This window comes from Watersipora subatra, chromosome 10, assembly GCF_963576615.1.
Source record: "Watersipora subatra chromosome 10, tzWatSuba1.1, whole genome shotgun sequence".
Taxonomy (NCBI): domain Eukaryota; kingdom Metazoa; phylum Bryozoa; class Gymnolaemata; order Cheilostomatida; family Watersiporidae; genus Watersipora; species Watersipora subatra.
This window is the reverse complement of record NC_088717.1, coordinates 10430004-10455251: the sequence shown is the minus strand read 5'-3', so window position 1 is coordinate 10455251 and position 25248 is coordinate 10430004. Positions and strand designations below refer to the sequence as shown.

The window sequence follows — 25248 nt, the reverse complement described above, 5'->3', positions numbered from 1 at the left end:
ATCTTTGATCCAGGAAATTCTTACAAATTAAGCTATTGAGGTGCATTAAATTCTGAGGCGATATGAGCCGTTATGAGTGGCGTTACACAACGTGACTAAAGCTTGCTTTCACATCTCATACTGGGAAGTTTAGCAATATGGATAATAGCGGACTTAAATTAGCATTTGGCAGTCTGCCAGGCTAATGGCAAATGGCAGGTAACTACATTACCTGTCACTGTTTATATATTGATTTTTAATACACACGCAATGCCGGGCATTTCCTTAGTACTTGTGTATATCATCAATAGCTGCAATTTCTTGTACTATCAACACTACTCCTACTCTTATAGATAGCATATTAACTAATACAACAAATACAACTAATACAGCCATACTAGTATTAATCAAGTTTTCACTTGGCTATGGTTAACAACGTTACATGTTACTGTACTACTACATGTACCTGTTTCCTCCCTCAGAGCATTGCTAGTGATGTTTCTTCTGGAGTAGTCCTCAGTGGAATCTTCGTTGTCAGCGCTTGTACTGAATAATTCATCAGCATGAGTAGCATCACTTGCTTGAGGGTCAGCTGACAGAGGCAGGCCCATCTCCTTGCTCACCGCTGCTAGCTCACTAGCATGCCTCCGTAGTAGCGCCCACATACTGGCATGCTGCCTCTGCATTCTTGCTATGTTACGTTTAAATGTATCCATATATGACTGCAATCATTGGAAACAGACACACAAGTAAAACTATGTTAGCGAATTTCAGAAAGTTTCAAAATCATCTTGTATTTAAATAGTTATAGGGAAGAAGTACTCTAGCAGTCTAGTCTGCTATGAGCAATTTTCAACTGTGCAGATAAAGCACAAGAAATAAACATGTGCATAAGTATTCTGAAATGCTAGATGTTTTAGAGTGTTGGAGTGCTGGCTGTGAACCAGCACTCTGTGAAGCAATCTTTCATATCAACCTCTAACAGTGGCTGTGTACAAACAGACATTCATGACTCTATTTGTAGTAAAGACCACTTCAAGACCAATTTGAAATGGTGCAATCATTTTCCTAACCTCCGGTGACATTCCAGCGCACTGTGAGAGGATGTCAAGCGTAATATCAGCGCAAACAAATATTCTGAAACACCAATGGGCATTCGATTGGGGCAGTCATTAGGAGTGGCTGTAAATGTTGCAAGCTCTAATCCTCTGCAATTTGATTTCTTTTAACTTTTAACTGTGGCTTTTGGCAGCCAAACACAGCTATTATTATAGCAAAGATTTAAAGTGAAAGGGTATTTGTAATGCAGTGAGTGTATGTGATGTTATTTGATAATATAAAGACATTTTGAACCACTGGCCCTAAGAATTATAATGTTTCCATATTAGAATGTGAAAATAATGTTGCACTGTTATACAATAATTACTAAATTGTAATATACTGAAAATACATAGTGATGACAACGCCAACAGTGAACACAAGCTTGTTCATAAAATGTGTACAATACAGCGAGAGTATAACTTTATAGTCTGGCCATAACTTCAATATAAAACATTCTCTCAATTCTGAGACAAATACTTTTATACTTGCTGCAATAATTTTCAAACTACTTTTTAGCAAACACAGAGCTATTGTGAGATTACAAAGTAAAGCCTGCTTTAATTATTAAATTTAAGATAGCCAAAATTTTCTTTCATTAGGTGCCCTACTTTACCAATAATCCGTGTCAACTATCTATGACATGTCATTACTATACCAACAGGTTTAATGATAATTACCGGTCTTTCCGTTGATAAGCCTTTATGATTAACGAAGGAGAAATAATTTATGTATATATAATTCGGTAGAATAAGTGGTCCTCATTGGACAGATTATAGTCTTCATTGTAATTCCTTTTATTCAATGTCAGCTTTATTTGAGATTCCCTTAAGAGGTCTCACAGATCTGTGGTTAATAAATTGTGAATTGAATCCATGTTAAATTGTCAGAAAAAATAAAGTACATTATGTATATCAAAGTCTTTTTGTGTTACAACAGCGGGTGTTTTAAATGGGCTAACTTTCATGCAATCTCAAAATTGTGTGCACTTCATGCAAGTATAAAAATGTTAACGTCGGGTAATTTTAGTTTAAAACGCAAAACAGCTTAGAAGACTGATGTTTCAACCAACTTAACAGGTCAGCCACTTTTTAGAGCCTCAAAATAATTGTAACAATATGTGAAAAAAAATAGTTCTGTCGCTGAAACAGGAAACAGATGGACAAAGTATGGCCAATAAGAATAATATCAATATTGTGATAAAAAGTTCATGCAGTCCAGCAATGACCTACTGAACTATTCAGGAAAAGGTCAAGGTAAAAAGTTCAATGGTGACAATGTTCTTTTGCGAAAATATCCTTTAAGAGGCGACCTATTAAAACCTTGTTATTTATCATTTAAAATTTTTCTGTAAACCAGTTTACTTGAATTTGTTAAGAGACAGACAAATTGGGTCTGTTCAAATAAGCCCCCAAGAAAAGTTATAAATTATACCAACCTGCTGGCAATATATGCATACAATGATACTCGATAAATATCTTAGTTGTAGGAAAATACAATATACATTGATCTCAATCTTAGTAACGAGCAGTGTCAATTATTTTAGTAACATTGTTCAGTAAAAACCCAAAGTTACCCTCTACTACCAACCTGTTCCGTATGATATGAACCGACCTGTTCCGTATGATATGCCATCAAATGATTTTAATGTTAGTACTTCTGTGACCTATCCACGTCTCTCCAGTTGTTTCAAATAAAACTTCTAGTCATGGGGGTAATTTTTTATTTGTAATTTTATTTACATTTACCGTAATTTCTGAGGCCAGAGCTTGTATTTTGTTATAGTCAGGTGGAATGAGAATCAGTTCACATCTATTTACTTCTTGTCGCAGGTTCTCGCAAGTGTGTAGCATCGCGCCTACATAATGCACAAATTTAATTTACTGTAAATCGAAATGCACCTTATTGAGCAGATGTTACAAAGAGTTGAGGAAGGCAGAGAAATTGCTTCAGAAAAAAAACTTGTTAAATGGAGGTCAAAAAAGACTTTTATGAAGGGAAGCAACAAGCTAAAAGGGTCGGTTTTTTTTTCAATATACAAATAAGTAGGTACTTTTAGTATCTCAATAATTTATCTAGGTTTACAAATTGTTATATAGGCATATCGGTACACGCTGTATATATCAGTACACACTGTATGTATCAGTGCATACTGTATATATCAGTACACGTTGTATATATCAGTACACACTGTATAAATGCATAAGTGATTACTGCAATTAAATCAGCTGTTACAACAATTATATCACTGTGTACTGTATGTGTACCACTATGTACTTTATGCATATCACTGTGCACTGTGTATATGCATCACTGTGTACTGTATGTATATCACTGTGTACTTTGTGTACATCATTGAGCTCCTCAGTTTTCCTTACCGCAGTATCAAAAATTTAAAACAAAGATAATTGCACAGCTAGATAACATAATATCTTGCCATCATGTGTAATGATTTAGCAACTTTGAAAAGTTCCTTGCAAAAGGCCAAGATGTAGAAGCATGGTGAACTTTTAATCTACATTCATATGGTGAAAGATCTTATCAAAAAGCAGAGAGGAAGATGATCTGAATTAACAAAGGTCAGCAGGTCTAAAAATGCATGTTACTATTTCCTAGAGAAAGATCCTAGCAGAAACATGTGCTGTGCTCTAAAGCAACGCGACCATCCTAACCTACATGTATAAGGTTTATATATGTCACAAGGAGAATGAACAAGTTAGAAGAAGGTTAAGATAGTGGATGACTCACCAATTTCAATTCCCGTAGAGTCTATATAGTCTGTGAGTTTGATAATCTTTGTGTCTAATCGATCGGTTTTGGTTTGTCTTTTCTGCAGCTCTTGCCTTGCTCTTCGGAGATCTTTTTTAGCCACGATCATCCATTCAGATTCAACTGCTGTTGACACTAAAGTTACATAGATACTGATATCTAACAATCAACATTTCACAAAATTTCAAATAAATTAATTTCATAACAATATAAATATCTAAAAGTCAATAGATTGCAAAAAAAACTGTGGGCACAATAACAAAAAAACAAATAGAAAAAAGGGAAAAGGGAAAAATAAATAAAAATAAAAAAAAGTAAAAAAGAAGGCCAGGCATGGACAGAGAAAGAGAACAAAAGACTGATTCAAGAGGAAAAGTAGTGAAGAAGAAAATTTCAAGTTGATAAAAAATGTTAGAATAGGACAGAAACAAAAAAAGGAGAGAAAAATAAAAAGAAAGAGGATAAAAAAGAAGGGCACAAAAGAAAGGAGAAATGAGGGAGAAAGGACTAAAAAAAAGTTAGAAAGAAAAAGAGAAGAGGGCAGAAAAGAAGAAACCAAGAATGAACCAGAAAGGAATCTAAAACAACAGACGAAAAAAGAACAAAGAAAGACTGAGAAGAGAAGTGAAGGAGAAAAAAAAGGTAGGAAAAAAACAAAGGGAAAAGGGAGAAAGGCAAAATGGAAAGGGTGAAGAAAGAAGTGAGAGAAGGGAGAAAAATAGGAAGCAGGGAAAGAGAGCTCTCCTCTTTGTAGGTTATAATAATATTTTCCTTACCGGTCACTAATTGTCCGGAAGTAATTTCATCCAGGGTCATTTGGTTGTTAAGGCTCATGGAGCGACTATTACAGTCTCTACCAGTCATCATCCTTTTTATTGATTTCAAAGTTGTCCTCTCACTAAGGCTTGACCCTAAGTTTTCAGAGTATGACTCTTTAGTCTGTTCCGTATTTGAGTCAACAGATAGTGTAGGATCTCGATGAGATAGTGAAGGGGTGGTTTGGGGGAACTTAGATGAATCTGTAGCTATCGTTAGACTCTTCGATTGACTGATCTCTTCAAAAGACGCTGCCCGCTGGCTCCCCAGTGTGACATCAGATTTGGAACTCTTTGGTTTTAACTGAGCATCACTTGAGTCTACTGTGTATCTTGTCCTACAATAATGTGAACCCATCCATCACGCAGTCATGTAACTTTAGTAAAAAGCATTGTTAGAAAATTTATTTTTGTGAATTAAGATAAGTAAACTAAACCTATTACATAACTTCTTTGTAAGATGTAACATTAACTGAAATTGCGAGCGTCCAGTTGTGTTGTGTTGTCTTAATTTTAAATTATTAAATTCTAAAAAGTCTGTTTTCTAAAATAAAACTGGCTTTTCTATGAGAGGTTTTAACATTTAACCTCAGGAATAAACATTATCAGCAATAAAAATCCTTTGCTGTTGAACTCACGTTATTTTGTGGCAGCGAGAACCAGCTTTAAGATAGCCATCTAAAGTGGCAGCGCATCTTCTCTCATTACCAATGTCTATGTCGATGTCAGAAGCCACTTCTGCTGCTATGACTGTCACTTTTCCAGATTGGCTGGGTTTCCCTATATGACAAATTCATGTTTAGAAACCCTATTTTTATTAATAGGAGTGTGAAACATGCTAGCAAATTTTCTATCAGTGTTTGAAATCATAAAGTACAGCATTCAGTAACATAAGGCTATTGATTAGATTATCAATAGGAGTAAAAGAATTTAATCTTTGACAAACTATACAGGTGAAACTTTCATTCTTTGATCACCTACTGAGACTGTACTGAGTAAGTGTGTCATTCTTACTTACTGTAAGTTCTTATTTATGCCAGGTATCAGGTTATTCTATGTAAGAGTGTTGTTCTTATGTAGGTCAACCAAGTGATATAAGGTGAAAGTGTGTTATTATTATTTAGGTCAACCAAGTGATATAAGGTAAAAGGGTGTTATTTTTATTTAGGTCAACTAGTAAATGTTTGTTATAAAATTCTCACAATAAATGAAACCAAAAATATCATTTAAATTTTTGGCAAACCCTAAATAATATTTAATGAGTACATACTTTAAATTGTCTCATTGGAACTGCTACAATCTAAACAGATTTACATCTACCCGTAACTATACCTAGATAATTGCTTTGAAACGTCTACACTAAATTTTAGACTACAATAAGTTTTACGCTAGCTTTTAGTCTAAGTTCTACACTAACTTATAGTCTAAGTTCTACACTAACCTATTATAGTCGAAGTTCTACACTAACTAATTGTCTAAGTTCTGTACTAACTTATAGTCTAAGTTCTACACTAACTTATAGTCTAAGTTCTACACTAACTTATAGTCTAAGTTCTACACTAACTTATAGTCTAAGTTCTTTACTAAATTATAGTCTGAGTTCTATACTAACTTATAGTCTAAGATCTACATTAACTTATAGTCTAAGTTCTACACTAACGTATAGTCTAAGTTCTACACCATTGAACTTAAAAACCGTGGAAGGGCAAAGGTCATTTGCGAGTACGGAAATCCGGCCGACGTCATTATCAGTTAGTGTTTGAGTTAATTTCATTGTGTTCAATGTGAGAAAGAAATCTAATTTCAGATTTAACAGCTATGGGAGATCACGAATACACCGCTCAATCAAAGGAACAGACTACTGAGACTACTACTAATAATTTATGTACGAGAGATAAGGGTGTAGGTGCACAGTGCTATTGCTGTTCCATGAACTCCAAAAACCGCAAGAATGGACTTTTAAAGGAAAAGGCATGACATTTCACAAGTGAGTCACTTCTACTACTGGTTCTATTACTATTGCTCAAGTCTACGACTACTAATAGTTGTGCTACTACTAGTTAGTACTGCCACTAGTTAGTTCTATTACACTAGTCACAGGGTGAGTGAGAGTCGATCAGTGTCACTACTGAGTGTACGAGTTTGACTGTATTTTGTCGGTGATTAGATAAATTTATAAGCTAGTGAGTGAAATGTTCTTCCTTCAGAACGAAGTTTTTTATTATTTAAATTTGGAATTTATTTTGTATTAATATTTTGGAACTACAACCCATTAGGTTATTTCTAAATATTTATATTTGAAGGAAATGTTTGTCGTGCTTATAATATTATTTATTGTTGTACCTGGATCTAGCTAGCAGTTAGGAGATAAGAGTAATAATACTATTGCTATTACTACTGTTGCTAACTAACTACAACAGTTTCATTTTAATTTTTAGATTTCCAAACAAAGCAACTGAGAACTCTCGTTATTTACAATCGTATCGCAACCGCAGAAGAGTGAATAAGCCTGATCCTTGAGCACTTATCTGCAACGAAAATTTCAATGATCCATGTTTTGACAGCAGGTTAAAACGTTCGACTGAAGTCATTTAAAGGTAATATTTTCCAATGTTGAATGATACTTTTCAATGATTGAATTTAAAACCATATTGTCAAGCACAGTGCTGCAAGGTTGCTCAACTTAAAGTAGCTATATCTAAAAAAAAGTTAGAAACCTCAAACAGCACGCAAAACAGTAACAGCTGCCACAGCAAGTGCCTATGAATACGTCTGCAGCTTAGCGGTTGTGTGATCTGTTCTCTGTAATTCTTGATCTTCGTTTCTGGGATTTAATGTCCAGCGCATAAATTATGCTGTCCTTTTTATCGTGTGTTAACTGTGTAAATGTTTTTTCATTTCCTAATTGTTGTAATAAAACTACATAATACCCCTGCAAATCATAAATTCCAAATTGATAGCAATAACTTGCAATTTAAAACACAAAACATCTTTTTGGAACAAAAAAAATCGATTTAAATAAAAAAAATCAAATAAATCAATAAAAATCGATTTTTTTGATTTAAAAAAATCATCGATTTTTAACAACCCTGCCTACAACACAACAGAGTAAGACATGGTGAATCTTTTCATATCAAATAACGGTAATGTGAATTTTGTTGCAAGTCAACTTTTAAGCTTTATGCCTAAGATGGGTGTAAATGACTTCCAGTGAAAATTGCCACATTTTCATTTTACATAGCGATATGGTAGCATTTTGAGCTGCTTTATTTTCGTTTATTTTATTAGTTGTATTGTTGTATATTAAGGGTACTATGTTTATGTGAATAAGACATTCATTTTTGTTGATTTTATGTAATTGTTATAATTGATGCTTTTGTTTAGGGGGTTGGAATAATAATCCTACTGTTACTCAGTTTAAGGCTACCTTCGCAAACTTATCAGCAAATGTGGTGCAGAATCAGATGCTAGTAAGACAGGTAATGTTACTGCTCAAAACAAGATTCTCGTCATACAGGCTACTCCAGAAGTTGATAAGTTTGTGGAACTCAATGATTTCAGATGTCAAATTTCTGTTATAGGTAACAGTATAGTCTATATAGCTGGCTACATTGTGCAAAAGCTAACTAAAGTGCTGTCGTGACATTGGCGTCAGTTGCTGGTTACCACTAAGTTAAGTATCCAGTACCGACATCTCTATACTCTACTCAAGCTACAAAACAATGGAGGATTGGTGCGTCCATCAGACGATGTCATCAGGATCCTGCTAGTTGCAGATCAATACTTTCGTATTCATACAAAGCCAGATCCACTCCATTGTGTGTTGTATTTTATCAGTAGTGTAAGATCTAGTGATGTGTTATGCTTTAGGAAACACCTTACGGATACGGCAGATGGCATATCCAACCACTGCGTCATTGATGAAAAACCTAATTCAGTCGTTTTATGATCTCCGACAGCATCATTATGCTAAAATCCTACACTCAAACTGCAAGGTGCATCTTTGTGGCATACAATACTAAAGTAGTACTTTTTAAAGGCCAGTAACAATGTGATCACTAATATTCATCTGCAGCTGTTGTTGTGCTGTTATTCCTAATCTGATTTAGTTCTAAGAAACTCTGATGCACCTTGGCTCAATATCCAGTTCTATACAAATCTCCTTTTACACAGTTTCTGTAACGTGTATGTATAAGTTTAATCATCTGATTACACTAATTCCTGCATTTCCTTGTTTGCATTATTTTGATTATCCTCTATTACAACTTTTTTTAATTTCCGTTTAGTTGTTGCAGTAGTTCATTCCATCTTTTACAGATACTGTATTATACATATCATACATTCATAAGCTATTATCACTTAAATCTTGAAAACAGTTTCTGTTTTGGCAGCATACCTATATGTGTTGTTTTTATCGAAATACTTCATGTGCTAAGTTTGTCCATATGCATTTATGCATATGAAATATAAATTTTAATATAATAGAACAGTTGTTATTTGCCTGAATATATCATTTGCTGGGTTTACGCATTTGTAATACAACAGTTTGTATGAGTAACATGGTCCACGAAAATCTATTATACATCTACTTATCATTTGATATATCCCATTCCATATGTTATAAATAGGTTTTCTTCTATCAGGGCACTCTAAACGCTGTGTAGGAGGAGCTTTCATTAACACCCAGCTGGAAAATAACTATTCAACATGTACATTTCTGTCATTTTTCACCGTTTGTTTACAAACGAAACTAGCATTCGATTAGCTCTCCAATATGGCGCATACGTTACGTATTATTATCAACGTAAAAGTCACGTGATTACCATTCCAGGGGTTTTTAGTTCAATGTTCTACACTAACTCATAGTCTAAGTTCTATTCTAACTTATAGTCTAAGTTTTACATTAACTTATAGTCTAAGTTCTACACTAATTTATAGTCTAAGTTCTACACTAACCTTTAGTCTAAGTTCTATACTACATTTTAGACTGAGTTCTGGGCTCATCAACTTACTAGATAGTAGTTGACATAGAACTTCCACTGTCTCATGTGGAAACAATGCACCTGCAGTAGGGGCTACAGCCAACTGTTGCTTCTTGTCAACATGCACTTTGTATAAGACCAGTAGACTCGACGTTGTATTCTTTACAGTAATTGAAGAAATTGTTCCAAGTTTAAGCTTTACATGCTGCGGACTGAAAGTTTACAATTAGGTCAGGTCAAGGTCAATCAAATTCCAGAGGATCTTTTGCTAGGCGTTTTTAAAAGTTTGTACCAGACATGAAAACAGTCATAGTTTATAGCCTTGAAGAGGAACATGCATAAAACTTTAGCATATTTTATCAGAAAGTAGGACTATTAGTATTTTTCTATCATTTGTCCTTGTTTTTGGTGCTTGAAGTGATCTAACAGTCTATAGATTAAAATCGTCCAAACCTGGCAGCAGTTAAATGTACAGAGAAAATACGTTCGAAATGACATCACTAGTTGTTATCATCGCTATAAATTATATCGGTTGTGCTCAAGTTGCATCATCATGCATCTTTTTTCTGACGGTCTTTTTGCAAATGATTTTAACTCATTTTTACGATGATTAAGTTTAGTCGATTTTTGTCTATAAACATCCTGGCAGTCAGATCACCTCAAACATCAAAAACAACTTCAAATGATAGAAAAATATCGATATTTTCTGATAAAATTTAAAAAGATTTTGTACAAGTTTATCTTAAAGCATGTATTGTACAAAGAAGAGTAATGACACAAATAAATAAAAGCAAAATATATACAATTTTTGCTTGCCAAAATGCTTATTAAAGCCTTGTTATTTATAATATGTAAACTAATGTCCGGTATATTTTACAAAACTTGAAATACATGTTATGGTACGACAGTTAAATCGTTCTCATGTTTTGTGTAGCAGTTATGTTTTAAACAAAATCATCAAAATCTGCTTTCATCTAAACAGTTTTAATAGTTTTAAACACTTATGATAAGATATTTGTTATAAGTAGGATGAAAACAACAAATTTTCTGACACAAGGTACTACAAATTTGCTAGAAGGTTTTTGTGAATGATTTCTGTTTTATGGATCAATAACAACTTGTGCAAAATTTCACTTTGGTTGCCACTATTTTTATTCCATTTCCTAGCATTTGAATAAAACTAGATTAATATAATTTTAATTTTAAACCTTCAAATTGCTTTGTAAATACTTTGTCTGCTGCAGAATTGAGATCTCTTATATTTTAGGTAAGTTTATTTATAAAAATTACAAAAAATTAAGTTATTTTCTTGTTTAATATTCTCAAACCACTATAGACATTTTATTTTAAATAATCAGAGCAGCTCTCCACTTACTGTGTAACTCATCACCACATAGCAACGTTTGTGCGTAAAACATGCAATGATTTTCATAATTGTTATTTACTGCCCCTTTTTACCATCTTTATCAGCTTGTCCTACCAATATATCTCTTAACACTTGTAATTATATGTAGGTCAATTTAGCCTTAGATTCATCAATATTTTACAACAAACTGCCTTCATTGTTGCAAATGACTGTGCAAATGCTTTACAGCTCTGATCTGCACACTGTATGAAATTCTTTAAAGATTCTGCTCAAACATAAAGCTTAGACCCACCTGACAGAGATGATGGTTTCATTTTCTGGTTGTTCTTCTTCACCATCCAGAGGAGTTTCTGTGTCAGCATTATTATTAGTTGTTACTTCGTGTAGATTTCCTCTTCTACAAAATTAAGTCAGAAAATAACTTACAAAAACTTTTTTCTGTCAGCTTAGAGAAAAATAAAAACATAAAGTAAGCGAGGTGTTAGTATATAATATGTAAACATACAAGAATATGATCTCTAACAACTTTTCATCATAACCGTGCATGGATCAGAAGTTATCATTATTCTTGATTGAGAGATAGTAGAAGTTGTCACAAGTTTATGAACGACTGAGTGACCTTTATTCACTGACAGCAAGGACTAAAGGCTTGAAGAAAGTTGAACTACATGTAAGACACTTGAGTAGAAAAAAACATGAAAATAAAAATTATTTTGTGTAATCATCTCAAGTGACTCAGTTTACTAAAACTAGAAAGCTGGCATCTTCAATATGTAAAAATCAATCAAGTCGATAGAACACACTCTAATATTTGCTGCTTTTGTTAGCTGATGCATCAATTTTATGTTTTTGAGTTTGAGTAAAGCTCCTATAGAAAAAGGATATATTGGTAAAGTAAGAGTTCCCAAAAAGACACTGATTTACATCAAGTTAAATGAGGTTGCTAATGTAAAAACGTAAGAGTGACACTATAATCATAACATGTCGGAAGTACACCTGGCAGAAAGAGTGATGCATATAAAAGGAAATTTTTGTAGATGCAGTAGGTTAAAAATGCTACAAGAGAAGGAACAGATGAATTGTGGTGATGCATATATGAGAACAAGACAAAGAACCTAAAGACAAACTTGATTGAAAGTTGTTAAAGTTATATGCTTTTAATTTCAGAGCAAATATCATAATATTACTAGTGCTATTTTGACCTCTCTAGATAACTACATTGTTCAAGGGTAACCAGAAATATACATAATAGTGCACTCTTTGGTACACTCAAATTTCATTATGACTTGTTAAATGTTTATAGGTAATGTATATAGTGTGTAAGAAAAAGTACGTACAAGCATTATGAAATTTTAAAAGTTAATTTGTTCTTTAGTATTTTAGGTTCATGATGAAACAATAAGTTTCTAACATGGAATGTTTGCTAGTCTTAGTACAAATACTAGTTGAACACCCTGAGTTGCATAAGTAATAAAAACCAGCATATAAACATTGCATTACCTTATCTACTACATTACCTTTACACTACATTACCTGCAACTGTTTATAAGCTGACTTTATTATCCATGCAACCCAGGGCATTCAACTAGTGAGGCTGTGAGGCCGTGAGGCCAGCTGGTGGTCATCACAAGTAACACAACATTGTTATGTGTATTTTAATTGATGTAACGAATATCTTAACTATTATTGATCTCTCTGTTCTGTTGAATGTCTAGTCTAATAGATAAGCTTGCCACTTACAGAGCTGAAGGTACTGAGATCAAATCTTTTATAAAGCAATTTGTTTTGTTACTAAAGCTTTCTCGCTCTAACTGGACAGATGAACGACAGACACCGTATATACATTATATAAATTATGTAAATTAGTATTGTTGCACAATCTCATATTGGCAAATTCAAGCCGGCCAATTGTGATGCCTTCAGTTCTCAATGCAAAAATATCACTAAGTTTAACAAACCTATGAAATTTTATTAAGACGTGTGTAACCTACATGTACATTTATATGATTTGCAAACTCAATTTTAATCAATTATAATGAGATAATTACAGACAATAACAAAAAAGTTAACATGTGGTTCATTTGATTTCTTTAAAAATTTGTAACCAACGATGAGCTTACTTTTGGTGTTAGCCAATAGAGCAGGCAGTTTGGAGTAATTCTCCTTAACTACTTGTTTCTTCAATAGAACAAATAATTAATATGTCAAAATAGAGTCAGATCTCAAATGATTTCCTTACCATCGATACAAAGAACAATAGTTACACACTATTACTAATAAACCAGGAATATCTACTCAGTGAACAGCATATACTAATAAACTGAGATGACTAAGCATTGTTGAGCCACAAGTGATCTTCACTAACTTGATAACTTGAGATTTGTTACTTATAAATGAAATATGTTAGTTGCATTCGATTTCATTGTATTTTCTTGCTAGATCCCCTCTGCAAGTAATCCTTTATTTAGTTGTCTGAGAGGAGCCGTGACCTAGTGGTCTGCTAGATCCCCTCTGCAAGTAATCCTTTATTTAGTTGTCTGAGAGGAGCCGTGACCTAGTGGTCTGCTAGATCCCCTCTGCAAGTAATCCTTTATTTAGTTGTCTGAGAGGAGCCGTGACCTAGTGGTCTGGAAGGCCTGACTTGAAAGCAACGGACTGTCTCAATTTTCAAAAAAGCCACTGATGGTAATAAGAATGACATCCAGCCTTAAATTGCTCTCTGCAACTGGAGATGTCTCCAGTTTTCGAGGTTCTCTTGCCAATGGACTCAGACATGTCCAGCCGAGATCATTGAGACATTGTTTGTCTAACATGACTTTTTAATACACACATATTTTCTGCTGCCTCTGCAGAAACATATTTGATTTCCAAGGAATTGCTTCATTTAGTCATATAGTCATGTTTAGGTGTCTACACTGTGATATTAAGCTGCAGATGCTAGAGGGGGCTCAAACAAGCCCTTTGGTTAAAAAATATCATAAACAAAGTGAATAAACAAAGACACAGGGCAACAGAGCTCTACAAGCACATTCGATGAATGATGCAACGTTTTTGTCCAACTATAAAAAAATTGAACTGATTTCAGGTTGCCCTGAATCTGTTTTTAATGACAAAAAGTAATTAATAACTTTTTAAATATAATTCAAATTAAAAGCTAGACTCAGACCTAACTTGTCGATGCTATCTTATGGAAGCTGTGCAATCGCTAAACAATCCTATTAATTCTATATTAGCCTGTCAGAAAATGCCGGTTGAGCATTCAACCATCTTCCTCTCTAACCGAGCTTATGAATGGTTTTGAAGAAAACTCTATAAAAGCTCTTTGCGAATTAGGCAATGAAGTTATAAACATTTAGGTTGCAATATAATTAATTATGAAGTATTGCAGAGTTTATTGAGTCATGGCACGTCCTGCAGGTTGACACCTGACAATTGCAGTAGAGTGAAGTGTTTGATACATTGCTGTTCCGTGTTGACCAATAGTTCAAGAGGTAGGCCAGCTGGTTATGTGGCAAGGCTTCAAAATGTGCAATTTCTAATTAGGTCTTATAAGATGTTGTAATCATGGCATTTTCTCAACCGTTGGAATTTTACACTTGCAGTGTTAAAAATGGTAACCATGGGAAAATTCTATCATCTCAAAAAATCTGACAGCACATACTTGGCAGAATTTTACCTGTTTACCGGCGAGTAAACGTTACAAGGGCTGAGATCAATATTTGGAAGTATCAAAACGGTTACAAAATAGTAAAAGAATAATAATAGTGGAATAATAGTGAAGTCATTGTAGCACAGAGAGAACCTTCATGTAACAGATAGAATTAGATAAATTTGTATATAATTATTTGATCAAATGCAGCATATGTACACAGCTTAGTTGACTCTTTTCAAGGAAGGATATAACCAACAGTTACATTGAAAGTTAGAAAGCTAATATAGAAAGTTAATATTAGTTGGGAGTTTTGTTGGAGCTCTATAGTCAACCTCCATGTAAAATATTGTATTTTACTATAAAATTTGGAGTCATGACTATGAAGTTTTCTTCATTACAGCACTATAAGGCACAATTATTGCATTATAACAATTGATTATCATGTTGCAGGACTTTATAATTTTATGCAGCTGCAGGATTTTAATTAGTCACTAAAGGAGGTGGACAAAAACTGACACACGTGTCAACACAAACATACTAATATATGACTTGCGGTTTTTTCTACACAAAATTGGTTTTTTAATATTTCATGTGTGACTGACATACAAGTTTTAATAAAACAGATTGCTGGGTTTTTGTGTTACCTTATAAATAGCTAACAGATGTATTTACATAGCTTTTCGGCAGCAGTGGAATTTTTAAAAATTCAAGAGACAAATCATACACTATAGCCTACATTATGTGCTAATACTCACTAACATATATTAAAATGCTACTATATATTATATGCTACTATATATTATATGCTACTATATATTATATGCTACTATATATTATATGCTACTATATATTATATGCTACTATATATTATATGCTACTATATATTATATGCTACTATATATTATATGCTACTATATATTATATGCTACTATATATTATATGCTACTGCTTATTTAAGCAAATTAATGTTTCTATGTGACTGCCGAAATAAAAATTTTACTTCAAAAGTGGCAGGCATACCTACTCATAAAATGGTCAAATATTTTTTGAGAGCATGGAAAAAATACAAAGCAATACATTCTACCGCTAAATGATATTGTAGCTAGTTTTTTATTAACTAATCTGTGTTAAAATCTTTATGAACTGTAGAAGTAAAATCGATCTATATACATGTGTATGTTATATATATGCTTTCATTCACTCCATCTCATTTACGATTCTATGTACAGTCAAACATGGATAACTCGAACTTCACGGGACCGAGCGAAAGTGTTCAAATTATCAGAGCGTTCGAGTTATCAGAGCACTGTCACAAGTCTATGTATTTACTTATTTATTAGTAGATACATGTACATATACAAACTATAATATAAATCAAAGCACAAATGGCTTGTTTCAAATTAAATGCTTCTAATGTAAAGTTTAAAACGTTTTTATCAAAAAGTATAGAGATTTTTCTATCACTTGAGATCGGTTTGTTGTTTGAGGAGATGTTATTGCCAGGACGTTTTTTAGATTGACATTGGCAAAACTTGATCGTTGTTGAAATGCTCAAAAGAAAAGTCATCTTTTTCTTTTGGGCGTTTTACCCACGATCAATTTTGCCGATTTTTCTTGAAGTTTATGCAAAGATTACCTCACTTTTAACTATGAGGTCAACAGAACACTATTTTCTCATGAAAACCTCAATAAATAATATTCCCATACAAACTTTACCTTGCTTCCAAAGGGCAATCGCTAAGCGAATGTTTGGTATAAATCAATTTTCACCAAACCTTTAGAAAAGTCGTTGACAAAAATATTTTGCCGATGTTGGTAATAACGACGCTTATGAATTACGAAAAGTTGAGGGTTACCTCTATGGCTTGGAATAAAGGGATTTTTTAAAGCGATAACAACCGTTTCGGTAGCCGTTGGGCAAAAAACAGTTGGAGTTAGCAGTGTTGAGTTCGAGTTATCTGTAGCAATTTATCATTACGTGGGAACGGACCAAAAAAACCGTTTGAATTAACCATGTTTTCGAGCTATCCGTGGGCGAGTTATCCATGTTTGACTGTACATGTAGCCTGTTCAATTCACAGACACCTCAGTCATTTGAGAAGCTATTTAAAATTTCAGACTTTTTCCATATTCTAGCGACAAAATTTCAAAAACCGAAATCCTCATTCATTTGTTAGTATTCAAATTACATTCCCTACATTAAAGTGTAAAATAGTACATACATGTAAATGTTATAAGCAAAGAAGGGTTTTTGTAACCAGAGATCTACCTAATACACAGCAAATTAATCAGGCAGCCGTAATCTTATCAAACAACATCTAGAAAAACTGAGGCTCTAGCTAAAAAATTAAAATATTAAAAAGGAGACAATTTATTAACTTTCTGATTCACTTACTAGATCACGAGTTGAATATTCAGTAATACAATAATATGGTCAGAAGTTTCTTGCATAAAAAATAATTGTCCTTCTGCACTAGTGAACAAATATACTGCAAGGCCTGCTTTTGCCTCTGCTACAAAATGGGGTTATATAGTGGTGACGGGAATACATGTTGCTCAGAAGCTATACCAAGTACAATCTTCTTTTATTGAAATAAGGCATCATTGGATAGCTGTATTTATATAGAGGGGATCTTGTAACATATGAAGATACCCAAAACTCAAAGCTTTAGATTAAAAGGCTATAATGAGTGAGAGAAATAGAAAGACAACACAAACAAAAATATTTATCTAAGGAAATCCTTCAACTTAAAAAATTGCCGTTTGAAGTTATATTCGGTTTTTATTATACAGCAAGTATACAGTCCAAAACAGTTTCTTATCTTCTTTATAAGAAGGAAAACTACCTGGTCAACTTGATAATCAGTGAGCTTGCCTGAAAAATGAGTACAAAAAAGAGGCTGATAATAGCTAAGAATTGCGTTTAAAAAGCAAAGAAACAAAAATTTTATGTTTTCGCAAGCTTTGAGAATCAGCTTATGTGAAATTGTAAGCAAATGCGTTAAAAAAACTATTGAAAAATTGCTTTGCAGTTGATTATAGTTAATGGCAGTTGACAATTTTACTATAATTCTCATTTTAAGAAGCTTTATAGCATCAAGTGTACAACAGGACACGCCTGCGGTTGAAGCCAGCTGAAGTGGAAACGTATCACCTTTTTTAGCCCAAAGTAAAGTGGTAAGATAGCTGCCTAAATATCCTTGACACGTTATTTAAACTTTACGGGCTTCTACTGAAAAGCGGAAGGTTCTGGCACTAATGCAATTCAGTAATTAAACATAATTTTACTTTAGGAAGCGACCTGTCTCTGTTAAAAATGATTACGTGCAAGGGGAGATGAATAAGCAAAATATAAACACACGATGATGATTAATAGTAAATTAAGTACCTGGTTGTTTGCTATAAAACAACAGCTTTACTCTATTATCATCACATCATTACAGCTTCTCAGCCAAGTTCTTTAGCAGATCATAACAGGTAAAGCTGTAGCATTATACTTATTTTTTGGTAATTTATAAAATAAATAAATGTAAAAGATTTTCCTGATATCGACAAAACATACTTTTTCTGTATTTTAACTAATTTTGAATATTTGGTTTGAAATAAACAAATAAAATAAAAAATATTTTTGTAAAAGAATTGAATAGTAAGCACGGTTAATTAAAAATTAACCATTTCTGAACTTGAACAAGTATCTGGTCTAAAATTGCATTAGTATATGACCAATAATTGTATGTTTTAGCTCATTGATAGCAAATATATGCCAAACTTATTACACACTTTTGTTTACTAGCTTCATATTTAAGAAGATGTTAAACATTATGTTCGCTAAAGTTTTAAACGTTCTCTGAATTTTTGACATTCCTCCTTAGTTTTTATTGTATTACAGGTTTCAACACAACCTATAGCAAACATGAAGGTCCTTGCTCTAATTCTGGCTCTCTGTCTTGCCTTGGCTTCTGCTAGTTATCTTAACAATCTTGGACAATATGGCAACAGCGTCTACCGAGGCAATTATGGTGGCTACAACAATTACTACAGAAATAATGGTCGATTTGGAGGCCGATCCGGAGGTCGATATGGTAGAAGGTATGGTCAACGATATGGCAGACGATCAGGAGGACGAGGATTTGGCAGAGGTCAAAGATCCTATGGTGGTGGATACAGGAGAAATGTTGGTAAGTTGAGTAGTTGACCTACAGTTGTTCTATGGTTTAATCGTTTATTCTATCTGTTTCGTGTAAAATGAAGCTTTATCAGAAATACGCTCAAAAAGTTCTCTTTTAAGCATCGATGTAAAACTAAAAGTCGCTATTATTTTCTTGAAAGTATTTTTTTCAAGTTGAAATCTCATTCTTAGAGCAATTTATATGAAAAAAATGAATAAGCAAAATGTTGCCGAAGTGTTAAAAATTTCAAAACAACATATTTAATATCACTTTACATCTTTTTAAAGGTTTTAATAACAACTGTTGTTTCAATGCAGAATTACGCACAAATAGAAACTGCAAGTTTTTGTCTTTCATTTCTTTTGAGATAAAACTTGATGAGTGTTGAATATTTAGCCTTGCTACCACATGTGTAAAGCACAGCCACTGAGTTACCTACTTTTTAATAGAACTTTTAACAATTCAGACCAGAAAACCTATTAAAAATTACTTCTCGAGAAATCGTTTAACATAAAAGCCCACAGCAGCTTATAAAGATTGGTCTCTGGCTTTAGAATTATTAGTCAAACAACCCAAAACAACAACTTGTTAGTAATGTATGTATATTCATTTCTTTGAGTAACTGGATGAGCACAAGCCAAGTTCTGGCTACAGAGCACATTGATTACATTCGTTTTTGACATTTTTAGGCCGATACTAAATGGTGACCACTGAACAACAATGACTACTGGACAACGATGACTACTGGACAACAGGAACCTCCTGAAGAGAATCGACAAAGGACATTCAGAATGAATTTCTGCTCTTTGACATCAATGATGTTATTTACTATTTGTTTAAGTTTTTTGTTTTAATTGTTCCAAAATTTCTTAACTTTCTATTTTGTTGAAATACATACCTTTTTCACTAACTACAAATGTTCAATTGATTTCAGTGAAAAGCCTAGCTAGCAAACAAAAATTGGTTAGCTAACCTACTCGAATCAACCCAAACCAATTCAAATCAACTCAAACCATTTCAAACCAACTCAAACCATTTCAAACCAACTTAAATCAATTTGAGGCACTTCATTATATGATACAAAACAGAAATAAACAACTACATAAAGGATGCTAATAGAGCAGTGATATGTACAGTTTAAAACCAACTAGTAGTTTAGTTTCACCAGCCCATTTTACGAAGCGGTAGTGTTAGATCAGCTATAATATACACCAGAAGGCTTTCTTATGCAATTAAGTTGTTTAGTGAAAATATTTTTACTCCAAAAAAATTGACTCAATGTTTCATATGTTATGTGGCAGCTAAAACGGGTTTGTCAAATTATATTAGATTTTAGGAATTAATTTGCAAAGATTTTCTGGACTTCGATAATGCATCTTGCTGCTGCCTCAACAAATAATTACAATACTATCTGATTTTTTATCATAGTATTATTAGATCATAGTATAGATCATAGTATAGAACATATTATAGATCATACTATAGATCGTAGTATAGATCATAATATAGACCATAGCATAGATCATATTATAGATCATAGTATATGTCATAGAATAGATCATAGTGTAGATCATAGTATAGATCATAGTTTAGATCATGGTATAGATCATAGTATAGATCATAGTATACATCATAGTATAGATCATAGTATAGATCATAGTATAGATCATAGTAGAGATCATAGCATAGATCATAGTATAGATCATAGTATAGATCATAGTATAGATCATAGTATAGATCATAGTATAGATCATAGTATAATTGTATCATAGTATGAACCATCAGTTGCCTTGTTGAGAATTGATCACCAATTGGTTCTAATTGAATAAAAGTAAGATATCAATTTTATGTTCTATTTTGCAATAGAGATACCAAATAGAGGTATCAAAACACAAACATGTGAGAATAACTCTATTTTTAACTCACATTAAATTTTGGTTGTTTGTTTAATTCAAATTTTGTAAGAAATCTTTTAAAAACGAACATCAATATCAGCTTCAGATGCTGCTCGCAAAGATTATGTTTAGAGTAAAAATATTTTAATTTAAATAAAAGTACTGCATCAGCAGTCTTCCTTTGACTTTTTTATAATTCGAGTTGTCTATCTATATCAATTCATGGTTTAAATATGCCATACTGCATATGCTGTTTTTATAGCTTACAAAATATTTAAAAATTTACTTCATCTTGAGATTATAATATTTTTTTGACTCCAGTAATCGTTGGGCTGAGTTTATATCAATAAAAGTTACCTATTCAAAGCTATGCAAACAGCCGCTCGAGAATAATCGTGGTTATACAACGTCTCTTTAGTTATTTATAAAACAGTTGACATACAGTACAGAGTTTTTATGTTACTTTTTGTTGAGGCAAGACCACGGGCTAGGAGACTAAGTTGGAGGTAGTGATTTTTGTTGCTGAGTTCAACTGCGAAGAATGTATGGCATGCTGGTCGAGCTAGAATGCTCATGATTTTAAAGCTGTAATCGTATGCAGTCAGAGATGAACTCAACCATGTGTATTTGAAGAAGCCATTGAAATTATTAAAAAAACTGTTGCTGGAAGACCAAAAAACTAATAACAATCAGAAATTATAAAAGTGATAAAAAGAGCCATTTATATAATAGGTTGTAGCGGTCCATGATAACTTCTGAACAGCTTGTGAAAGTGGAGCAGGTAGGCTGATAACCCTAATTTTTGTGTTGTGCTGCAATCAACTTTTTAAAAATCTAAGATATTTCAGAAGTTTTGTTATTTTCAGTCAATAGATAAGCTATAAAATAATTATAAATTTACCAACCCTTTAAGAGCGTATCTCGCACTCTCAATGTCATCACTACCATCAGTTGCACTACTCTGTGAATAACTTTCTGCACCATCATCAACTGTTCCAATCTTTTTAGTAGCCTTAGATTCAGAGCGTTCATCCATCGCTAGCAGGGTACTAGTGGCAGCTAGTTGAGTAATATGTAAATTAATAAGCCTTCAAGTATAACACAGTTGTTCAATATATCCTAAATAACTGAGTGTGTTGAACTCAAAGTAACAGATGATTGTTGGTAGCTTGTGTTCCGTGTGACAGCTCTCCAAAAATATGCTCTTTCTTGTTTGGTACATTTAATAGAGGCATGACTTGTCACACCCTGTTTATGGCAAAATGGTGTATACCTATGGGTAGACAACTCCAATAGCAGGTGTACTATCTGACCATCACTTAAATTACCAGGAGCAGAAGTGATGTAGTGGTTAAACTGTTACTTCAGTGATAACTTCACTTCCTGTACTTCTTTCAAGTTCATGTTATTAATTCTACAGCAGCATGTCAGTTCACTTACATGTATGTAGAACATGAGCATTTAGGTCTAAATATTTGTCTTATAACTGATGACCTTGAACTTTAGACTTGTCGCGTGTTGCACAAACATTACATCCTTTCATTTGAATAAATAGGAACAGAATATAGGCTTAATAAATCACATGTTTTCAGAAAGTATCATTGCTGTTGATAATATGAAGACTAATTATGATTATGGATAAGGGAAGATAACTGTGATGAGCTTCTAGCGCTTCCACTGTCATACTGTCATACTTCAGCTCATTTATTTTCTGATGTAAATTATAGATATCAGCAATTGTAACCTCAGTCTCAGCCTTGGACCAGCATAGACCACAAAGATCTCAGTCTAAACATTTCGGAAAAGATTAATAATAAATCATGGTGAAGTGGTAAACTAAAATTAATTCAGAGTTCACTGATGATCTAGATCTGTATAATAAGAGCAGCAAAGCGAGATGCATTGGATTCATTTGGCGATATGAGTGGTTGTTTATGTTAAAATACACAAAGCGACCCTGCATTACATTGCGACGCAGCGTCACTAAAGCTTGCCTTCACGGCTCTTATTAGTCAGTTTAGCATTACAAATACTAGGTCGTTTAAATTAACCATTGGCAATGTGCCAGGCTAATGGTGATATGGTGTGGATAAAAGTTTATTATTATTGATGCCGAATGTAACGCGTGAAAGTTTTGCTTTGCTAAAGAATTGTTTGTACGATAATATTGACTAGCTCAGCAGTGCAAAAAATAATTAAGTTCACAAGACGTTGTAAGAGGTATTGAACAACCAGAAGATGTTCGTTACATCAAAAGCAACAATCAGGATGCAACTGGCCAAGCAAACAATGCATATACATGTACTTTTGTTTCAAATATGTTAATTTTTTTTCTTCATGTATTGGAAGTATGGTTCATTTACTGTATGTCACTTGTTCATGAATATATATTTTTATCAATTGATAGAGTATTGTTATATATTCTAAGAATTTGCAGATTTATCGCATTATATTTGATAGCATCATTGTGGTAATCTGGTCTAACAATTGATCAACGCCCGTAACTCCTCTTCTATTGCACATTAAAAGCTCGTTTTAGCTGCAAACTGTAGCAAAAAATTCCATGAGTGCAATAAAATTTTATGCAACATTGTTAAATAAAAATATAAAATAAAAATATACCCTCAAAATGGGAATAAAACAAAAATTGAAAGCTCCAACAAATTGCAAAGCAGGATACAGGCTATAATACCATCGCAGATTAATCGCAAGCAATTGATAACAACTGGTACATAGAGACATTTCTCGACTCTCAAAGCATATTCATTAAAAGATTTTGACAAGTTACAGGTAAGTTAGCAGATTTATTACATCCAAAAAAAGTTAATACCGCTCCACCTGAAGGAAAAGGAAAAATATAAGCGACAGTCGTTTTGCCCAAAAAAGGGCAACTATTAAACCTCTATTTGAATGCCGCGGTGCTCAGCATGGAACTGTTACTCATTCACAGATAATCTTTTTAATAAAAATTTTATTGTGAATTGTTCATTTTCATTTTATTGATACCTTAGAAAAATTAAAACCATATAATATGTATACTGTACATTTAATATATATTAGCTAACGTACAACTGTAGCTTGCACACACAGGCACTTGTCATTATGTTAGACGCAACGTTTTCTTAGCAAACGATGGATTGCAACCCGGTTTATCGTAAGCTTTAGCTAGATGAGCCAAGTTTTGCCTTTTGACTAGTGATTTGATTTAAGGAAACTGATAGGTACGCTTTGTTTTATTTTTTTTGTTTTTCGCTAGTTTGGTTTTGTATTTTATTTATAACAATTGCACACTTTGAAGTTGTTAAACAATGTTATTCTATTCTTGATGGTGTCATGCTCATAATAAAATAAAATCAATAATGTCAGTGAAAACCTTTCAAGATCCAGTTCGCTAAAGAAGGTAATTCATAATAATTAGCAATAATCAACTTCATGGTGTAGAAAATTCTTAAAAACCATTGTCATAACATCAAAAAGTTTATTATTACTGTTTTCAACACCAAATGGACAATTAGCAAATATTTTATGCCTTAGCACTACACTTTTGGCACACCTTTTAATATTCATATCAATAGTTTCAAAATATGTTTTTAGCTTCAGAAGCAGTGCTTTAATTTACAGAAAAAAATTGAGAGAGTTGTTATTACAGTTCAGGATAAACCTGGCAGCGAGGTATGGTTGTCATTTATGCTGACGATGAATGTGAATAGAACAGGTGACATGGCCATCAGCACAGCATCATATAGAGTTTATTTATGACAAGGGAAATTATTCAGTGTTAGTGCAAATGGTTTTTATTAATAAGGAGGCTTTTCATTTCCACTTGCTGACACTTGAAGATCACTAACCTGTTGAGTTGTTATGCATATAAAAAGAATCAATGATTGATAAAGTCGCCACTGCTCAAGATGGAGCTAAAGTTTTTCATTTGAAAAGTACGTTGCACAAAAATTCAGCAGCTAGTTGGAGACTTAGGCTGATAATATATAACCCGACACAAATGATACATTACTTTATGTAATCATTAGCTGAGAATAACGGATAAATAATCTTTTATGGTATGTTTAATATTATGTAGTAAAAGAGAACGGTGTTTTGTTTCTATGAGTCTCTGTGACTTAACACAATGTGCTATCCTACGTACAGTGAAAGCGCAGTTTTAACGGCAATAGACTAATAGACTTTGAACTTTGCTTTTATTAAGAGACAGAGTTCTAGTAATATATACAAACGTTCTACAAAATATTTGTTGCTATTATTCGACATTAGTTATAAAAAAATGTTGGATAATAGCCACAGAAAGTAGGAAAATTCAGCCATTATACATGTATATATTTTTCAATTTTTGTCGTATGTGTATTTGTAGGATTGATTGTCCAGCTATAAACCTTAAAATCTTAGAGTAAATATTCCGTACTGAGAAAGAATCGATCTAGGACCCTGCTGTTCAACAGTCTGACACCTTACCCACTTAACTACAGAAATCGAATTACTAGCTTGCCAATATAAGTCATTATATGAGA

General features: G+C 33.1%; 2 protein-coding genes across 2 annotated transcripts in view; one reads left to right on the top strand and one right to left on the bottom strand.

The window, feature by feature from the left end:
• Nucleotides 1-11555, bottom strand: part of LOC137406766 (putative leucine-rich repeat-containing protein DDB_G0290503) — a 34886-nt gene extending 23331 nt beyond the window's left edge. Inside the window, exons 1-8 of the mRNA XM_068093378.1 lie at nucleotides 11515-11555; nucleotides 11302-11406; nucleotides 9725-9855; nucleotides 5300-5441; nucleotides 4623-4999; nucleotides 3826-3981; nucleotides 2826-2935; nucleotides 446-701 (exon numbers count right to left, since the gene is read on the bottom strand). Of these exons, the coding sequence (XP_067949479.1) occupies nucleotides 446-701; nucleotides 2826-2935; nucleotides 3826-3981; nucleotides 4623-4999; nucleotides 5300-5441; nucleotides 9725-9855; nucleotides 11302-11406; nucleotides 11515-11555 (1318 nt within the window). The remainder of the gene's footprint in view (nucleotides 1-445; nucleotides 702-2825; nucleotides 2936-3825; nucleotides 3982-4622; nucleotides 5000-5299; nucleotides 5442-9724; nucleotides 9856-11301; nucleotides 11407-11514) is intronic.
• A 6541-nt stretch (nucleotides 11556-18096) lies between these two features.
• Nucleotides 18097-19740, top strand: LOC137406439 (neuropeptide-like protein 31). Its single transcript, XM_068093024.1, has 3 exons — nucleotides 18097-18138; nucleotides 18551-18839; nucleotides 19520-19740. Exons 2-3 carry the CDS (start codon nucleotides 18575-18577, stop codon nucleotides 19528-19530), a joined length of 276 nt encoding a protein of 91 aa, XP_067949125.1. The 5' UTR covers nucleotides 18097-18138; nucleotides 18551-18574; the 3' UTR covers nucleotides 19531-19740.
• Nucleotides 19741-25248: the final 5508 nt, after the last annotated feature.

Excerpts from the sequence above, each read along its gene's own strand:
- LOC137406439 (XM_068093024.1), top strand. The coding sequence starts at position 18,575 with ATGAAGGTCCTTGCTCTAATTCTGGCTCTCTGTCTTGCCTTGGCTTCT.